The sequence below is a fragment of the Wasmannia auropunctata genome, unplaced genomic scaffold, assembly GCF_000956235.1.
Source record: "Wasmannia auropunctata unplaced genomic scaffold, wasmannia.A_1.0 LD335290.1, whole genome shotgun sequence".
Taxonomy (NCBI): domain Eukaryota; kingdom Metazoa; phylum Arthropoda; class Insecta; order Hymenoptera; family Formicidae; genus Wasmannia; species Wasmannia auropunctata.
In genome coordinates, this window is record NW_012027600.1 from 21,856 (window position 1) to 30,004 (window position 8,149).

The 8,149-nt window shown below is 31.0% G+C and overlaps 1 protein-coding gene across 1 annotated transcript in view; it reads right to left on the minus strand.

The window, feature by feature from the left end:
- Positions 1-2,985: 2,985 nt before the first annotated feature.
- Positions 2,986-8,149, minus strand: part of LOC105457312 — a 14,003-nt gene continuing 8,839 nt past the window's right edge. The window contains exons 4-8 of the mRNA XM_011701917.1: positions 8,011-8,024; positions 4,914-4,946; positions 4,575-4,708; positions 4,184-4,349; positions 2,986-3,464 (exon numbers count right to left, since the gene is read on the minus strand). Of these exons, the coding sequence (XP_011700219.1) occupies positions 3,066-3,464; positions 4,184-4,349; positions 4,575-4,708; positions 4,914-4,946; positions 8,011-8,024 (746 nt within the window). The 3' untranslated portion in view covers positions 2,986-3,065. The remainder of the gene's footprint in view (positions 3,465-4,183; positions 4,350-4,574; positions 4,709-4,913; positions 4,947-8,010; positions 8,025-8,149) is intronic.

The following is an 8,149-nucleotide window of genomic DNA, read 5'->3' on the forward strand; positions in this document are numbered from 1 at the left end:
AAAAAATACAAGGGTTACTTCAAAAATGCTGTAACTGTGTGAAAAAAAATCGTAGCGTACTGTTTTTTTTTTCAAATTAAAGAGAAAGATTCCAACTTTATGACGCTGGAAACCGCATCCCCAGGAAAAATTTTAGCAAGTCCGTGCACTCGTTCAAACTTTGCAATTTTCAGTGTGGCAAACATGCTCTCAGATTTTAAGAGTTTACAGCAACAGGGGTGCATTAAATTTAAAATCGACTCACAGTATCTTAAAGTAGAGATTTCAAGCTTTTATTTGAAAAAAGGTCATTATTTTACGATGATTTTTCGCGGAGTTACCATTAACCAAAGTTGATCAATTTTTGCTCAAAATTTTTCTATGCCATAATTTTTTTGAACAGTGTATTTTATATACACGGTCACGATTATTATTTTCCATATCTAATAGATAAAACGTACATATTAAACTAAATATCTATTAATATAAAACTGAATATCTTTGTCTTACTAAATAGATGAGTTTACAATATATTAAAAATAACAGACACTGAAAAAATTAGGAAGACCTCTACGCAAGGTAAGATGTATCATGAATCACAAGTAGGAGCATTAAGAGGATGCTGAAAGGTCGGGAATTACCGACATTTGCATTCTAATGGATAAATCCGAAACGACTGAACGGATTTAAAAACGCTTTTACAGGATTGAAATAGACATAAAATGTCATCGCGCTAGATATATATGAGTAGTAAAAACGAAAAAATATTCAAAAATTACCTTTTTTGGGATATCATAACCAGCTGTCACCTGACGTAAACATTTTATTGGTACAAAAGTTCTGCAACTCATATGTACATACATACAAAAAAAGTACCTAGCGCGCATCAGATTACTTGCACGAATAATACAAGACGTTTTGAGCTACGATTGGAAGCATAGAAAAAAAAGTTGTTCATTAGAATGCAATTTATGGTAATTTGTACGCTCGACTAAAGTAAAAACAGCAAAAATTGCGTCTGGCAGTAAGTGCCGGATTTTCCAAAAGATGGCACTTCAATTAGTTAGATAAGGACATTCCACGTGTTTGAGTGAGACCAGAAGATATTGTAAGAAGTACATTTAGAGATACCACTGACACTGAAGAGTCTGTTTTATCAACCTTGTACAAATTTGATTGACCTTTCAGCATTCTCTTAATCCTCTGAAAGGATTTTCAATTCCGTTCAGCCAATTCGGAAAAATTTACTAAACTGCAATGTGTCGGTAATTTCTTATCATATTATACTTTCCAGCATCGCCTTAACGTTTTTTTAACGTTCAGTTGTCGCTTCTTTTACACTCCGTGTTCTAATTTTCGCCTCCTATGGGTTTCGTTTACACTTCCGTTACTCTCCTTTTACACTTCCTTTACTACTCTCCAATTAAACGCTTTATTAACGCTTGCTTTACGTTTTATTTTCACCAGGGGAGGATAGCGAGAGGAAGTATATATTTTGTGGGATGGGAACGGACAGTATGGAACACTATCTAGAAGAATGCCGGCGGACAAGCAATTCGCAAAATTAGAGACAAAGAGGAAATTTGGAGCAGATTATATGGAGTGAGAAATTGAACGAGAGGAAAAACGAGATATTAAGGAGACTGTGGAAAGAAAGAGACAAGGATTTAAAAAGACAGAAAAAGAAAAAAGAGAAAAGGAGGGAGGTAGAAGGTTTAGGTAATTATGTATAGGAATTAGATATAAGTAAAAACATAGGGAAAGTATGTATGCGTAAGGTAAAGTATAAAAAAGAATAAATGGAGCGTACTGAAAGTATAGAATGTGGTATGGAATGTGACAGGTATGCGTCAAAATAAATGTGATAAACAATTAAGGTGATATAGGTTAATTAAGATATATAAACATAAGTAAAACTATTGTAAAAGTAAGGCTATAGTTATACAGTTGTAAAGTTAAAAAGATATAGATGTATAAAGATATGGAGTTAGATCACTTTTAGAAAAATTTGTTGCAAAAACTGTATAGTCACATCAAGAGATATGGATGGATGAATATGGATTAAGGAACCGTTTGTAAACCAAGTGACCCGCCTTGATCTTGGCAAAATAATCTAGAGAATAATGAGATAAATCAATTGATGTAAAAAAGATGAAAGGTCACAGTTGCTTTAGAAAAATCAAAAAAATGTAAAATTGCATCTGATTCTTTCTGAATTCTGAGTCTTTCTGATGAAGTGATTAATCATCCAAACTACTTGAGCTACTGGAGTTGTCCCCTCTTATAATAGTGACTGATGAATATCATTAATGGATATTCTTGGGATTCTTTCCGATTTTATAGGAAAGAGTTGATAATCTTTTTTAAAAATTTGATTCATTATTATTTATTTATTGTATTGTAATATTATTCGTTTTACATTATTATTGAATACATGAGTCAGCTGCACTAACATGTATAGCTTTGGCTAATTATTAATTTCGTTTGTTTAATTTGTATAAATAATTTTCTTTATGATATTACATGACAATTTCTTTTTCAATTTTTTTTAGGCGCATATTATATGATCAAATATAACCTAAAATTCTTCTACATCTTAATTAATTTATACATTTATTGTATATTGATACTATATATTATATAAAGATATTATATGCATCTATTTTAATAACATCATTTTTTGTTAACACATACTGAATTAAACAATATCTACATAAGAAGATAAAGTGCATTTATATGTTTATATTGTTATACATACATTGATGTAATATAAAGGAAATTTATTTTAAAATTTTAATATGTCAAAAATTAAAATTTTATTTTATGAAGGAATCATTTTTTATTTTTCGAACTGATCTACTATTATCAGTATATTTCAACATAGAAGTCATGTTTTCTTTAAAAAAAAAATACAAGATTATTCCACTTATATTGTTATTAATTTTAATATATTTTCTATGATTTACGTTCATTATTTTTTTATTTTCTAGATTTCTAGATTTATAAACCATTATTTTTTTATTTTTTTCCCAAATTTCTATTTTCTTTTATTTTTATTTCATCATTAAAAATTACTAAATTTTGTATCAGAAATCCAGTAAACCCCACTCATCATATAGTGGAATTCTTTTTATCATTAATTTTTTATAATTCTCGCTCTTTAAGCCTGAATTAATCCAACCACCAGTGCCTACGATTTCATTTAAATCTCTCGCCTCAGTCTTACTGTTCAGCATTAACGGTAAAACTGTGAAGGATACTATCATTCCATAGCTAGCCCTTCGCTTTAGATTAGCCTCCAGTTCCCCCATGGTAAGCGGCTGTGTCTTGCAGTTCAGTTGCTTCATAGTTGTCGACAAGGAGACAAGATATTCATTTAATAGAATATTTTTCTTGTTCTCAATAACATCCGGGGAAGGACTTGTATTGAGAAAATATAGAAGATCGACTGTCGGTGATGTGTAGACGGATTCCTGAAAATCCACCTGTAATATCAAATAATCTTTTTCGATCAATCGATTTCTTGATCTCCAGAAATTAAATTGGAAATCGGGACACTGGGAAAGAAGCGAGATTCGTGTTTAAGATGAGAAAATTGAAAGTTTGCGCGAATGGCACGAGTAAACACACGGTGGACGCACTTGAATGCGATTAACTGGAATAATGCAATAAAATGAATATTGCATTATTTATATTGTGTTTTACGTATCTTTATATTATCGCTGTCTCTTTGTCCAGACTGCTAAAACCAATATTGTTAATAATTAAATGTAACATGTATCATAATAGTGTCTTTTGGAAGGAAATATTTGTTATTTACTTATTACATTTACAATGTAATTTACTTTTTATTTTTATGTGAAATTATATTGTTGTATTCAATTATAGAAATTATAAAAAAGAAAATTCTGAAATGTAGACATTGCAGATAAATAGAATATATGAAGTGATTGTTAAGTTAAGTTTAAGTAATATTTATGATAGCTTACATTTTTTTCAAATTAAAAAGATATAATTTTGAAGTTAATTTGCTGTTTTAACAATATAAATCGCATCACAAATAAATGTAAATTAGAGATTTTATAAATTATTTTATTTGAATTTAATTTTTGTTAATTGCAATATGAAGCCGCAATTATATTAAATTAATAAGCATTCGTGTTTATAGGAAATATATAATTTTTTATAATGTGATAGTACTTACAAAAATGGGATCAATAGGTTTGCCATCATTGTCATATTTAAATAATATATTGTTCACATGAAAATCACCGTGATTAATAACATTAAATTCATCCTCAGAGAGCTTGGTTGCATCTACTCCAATTTGATATATATGATCGGTGAGTTTAGCAATTTTTTCCGAGTATCTAGTAACGAAAATTATATTGCATAAAATTATTTAAATATTTGCTTTAAACAATGCAATTTGTATTTATATTTGTCATTTTCTGCTTAACATGTTTAGTCTTTTCATATAAACATTTATCATAAAAATCTTGTATTATATCAATTTAAATGTCAACTTGGACAGACTAGAACAATAAATATTATATGTATGTATATAAATATTATTTTATGTAGGTATATCATACTTTTTCATTTTTGGCCAGTTTGCAATTTCCTCTGCTAAAGCTCTTATAATGACAGTATTCATAACAAAAAAATTTCTTGCTTCTGGCGGATGCTGGTTGTTAAATATTCCGATTAACTCTTTATGCTTTGGTTCCTAAGATATTAAAATTTTTATTAATGGGCATTAATATTTATCAATTTGATTAAATTATAAAGATAAATAATTATATAACAAAGAAGGTTAAGGAGCCCGGAAATTTAAAAAATTTTGAAACTTTATGTAACAGTAGAGCAGTTCATCCGTAGTAGGAAATTATTTTTTGTTGGTGTAGAATTCAGTTTTAAAGGAATGAAATTACCTTTTGAAAAAAATCAGTTTTTTTTCGAAGCGACTATCTTAAAACTATCCATTTCTAAAAAAGGCATGTTAAATCGATAGTTGAATCTATCGAAATTTCGAAAGTCTCGAAATTTATTGTTGGCTCTTTTCCGCGACGCTGATAGGTTGAATCTTTGTGGTTACTTCGTAAGTGGCTGTCATTGCATATTTTGACAATTGCGTGCATTGAGATTGATGTGTAATTATAAGTTATAGTAAAAAGTGCAGTTAAATAGCGCGCGCGAAACGCGCGTCTATATAGTGCTAGTAAGAGATAAAAGAATTAATGTTCTGAATAAAAATTGAATGGTTTGAAGTGTACTTTATAATAGTAATTTAACAAAATTTTTTATTTAATTTTTTAAATATTTTTACCACCACTACACTTTTTAAAAATTTTTAAATTTATTTATAACCTCATTAAAGGTTTATTTTAATACGAATTCGATCATATATATTATATAATGATGTTATTTTTCGACATACCATTTTTGAGAAATAATTATGATCGCCTATGTACGCATTCTATCCGCACTCGCCCGTGCGCTCGAGTGTTGACGGGACACGTTCTACGCGCATTTTTCCGTAATAGGAGACGACAGTGGAGACAAAAATTTTAAAGTATGTAATATATATATATATATATATTATACTTGGTTAACGGTAACTTCGCGAAAAATTATCGTAGAAAGATGAACTTTTTTTTAAATGAAAGCTTGAAATCTCTACTTTAAGATACTATAAGTCGATTTTAAATTTAATGTACTTCTGCTACTGTAAACTCTTAAATCTGACAGCATGTTTGCCATACTAAAAATTGCAGTTTGACGGAATGCACGGACTTGCTAAAATTTTTCTCGGAGATGCGGTTTTCAGCGTCATAAAGTTTAAACCTTCCTCTTTAATTTGAAAAAAAAAAAAACAAGTTGCTACGATTTGTTATACAAAGTTGCAGCATTTTAAAGCAACCCTTGTATTTTTCTCATGTATGGCATCGGTTATCATTCTCATGTTGGCGATCGAATTTTGCACACCGTGTGTGTATGTATATATAATATGTTTTACACACGCCCGCACGCACACAATGTGCAAAATCCGATCGCCAACCTCCCTAAAGTACACATCGGGTAATGCCGACCATACGAAAAAAATACAAGGGTTACTTTAAAATGCTATAACTTTGTGAAAAAAATTGCAGCGACTTGTTTTTTTTTTATTAAAGAAAAAGATTAAAACTTTATGTCGCTGCAAACCGCATCCCTGAGAAAAATTTTAGCAAGTCCGTGCATTTCATCAAAGTTTGCAATTTTCAGTATGGCAAACATGTTCTTAGATTTAAGAGTTTACAGTAACAGGAGTGCATTAAATTTAAAATTGACCCATAGTACCTGTTCCAACAGAACAGCATTATTCACATAATTCTATATTCGCATAATTCATCTGATCATACGTTATAATATCTTCAATATGCTCACTATTTATTCGTTATAATATTTTCGACATTCTTGCTGTTTTTCTCGTTCGCATTGTTTTCAGTTACGACTTTCTCTTTGCTCAATCTGTTGCTCGGAGCAATTGTATCTCATTGTTGTTGTATTCCGATCAATCAGCTAATGCCGCATTGTCACCAAGATTTGCCGAATTTAGCCATCAGTTCTCGGTATAAACGCGTGCCTTCCGCGAAGATCGAGTCAGTCAAAAAGTATTGTTCAAGCAGCGCAGTCGTTTCGAATTTAATAAAATGGACACCGTATATCTAAATCGAACAAACTCTCTTAATTTATTGAATTTCTTACGATATCTCTCTACAGTATCTTAAAGTAAAGATTTCAAATTTTCATTCAAAAAAAATTCATCATCCTACGATAATTTTTTGCGAAGTTACCGCTGAATGCAGGCTCGCGGCGAGATACGACCGCTCCATCGCTCGTCAATTACCGGTTAGCAACTATCAGCGGTGGGGCGGTCGTATCTCGCCGCGCGACCGTATTCAGCTTTAGGCGGACGAATATGCGTTTATTCGTCCGCCGATCTTAAAAAATTAATATCTCTTCAACGATTGTGAATTTTGTAAAATGGTACAGGACTTTTCTATTCAGTTTGGCCCACTCTACTTGCCCGCGAGCGCTTTACCATTGAGGAGCAGATACTCTGTATACGGGGTCCGCCAAAAGTTCGGGGCCATCTAAACAATTTCTGAATTGTTTGAGATATTGAATTGAAATTTATAGGGTTACAAAGGCAAAATGTAATCTGTCATTTATAAACCTTGAAAACACTCACATTAACCTTCCGAGAGAGGAAGGGGGATTGAAAATTTTAAATGGCATGTGGGGTTGAGTGAGGGCTTGTTGAAAGGGCTTTCCAAGACGAGAAGAATGCGAGGTCGTTGAGGTCTTTACGAATTTTTTTTATAAAGTTATGCTCATTTGGACATTGGCATTTTTTGGCATTAGCGAGGCCCACGGCGAGGACGTGAGGAAAATTATTTGATCTGTGTCAGTCAGTGATAACGTGTGATGTATGCATTAAAAGTAATAAAAATTTATTAAAATAAACACTGTTTGGAGCTGTACGTGGTCCATCATCGAAATAGAAATTCATGTCATTCTGTCTTTCTCAAGAAGTCATCGAATCTTTACAAGATAAGATTTTGTGCGTGCGCGCGCGCATTAAGTGTAGTAGAAAGTTCTTTACTTTTTTTATAAAATTCAATCTTTAATTGATTAATATATAAAAAAAGTTCAATCCCAGCTGTTTCGCAAGTTCTTTTTGAGTTTGCGCTTTTCATTCAATAATGCCTACAATTTATCCAATTCAAACTTCACAGTTCATCCACGTGGTTGGTCTTTCAAAATTCAAATCAAAATTTTGGCGCGAAATTTTTTATACCAATTTTTACATGTTGTGTGACAGCATTATCACTGTTTGTAGTACAAATCGTTTTGACAACTTCAGCAGTATTTTTTTAAGATGAAATGCTAGGTGGTTGGAATATCGCGAATATGCTTGTTAGTTATCGTCATTATTAACAATTGAAAAACAGTATTGATTTTTGAGATTATGGCTGCTCCTACCATGGCTTTTTGTACTATTAATATTAACTTTAAAATCACAAAAAGGCGCAAAAATATTTTAATTTGAAATGATGCTGATTAATACAAAAAAGCAAATAACTTTTTACTATACCTAATATATGAATAAAAATATACTATA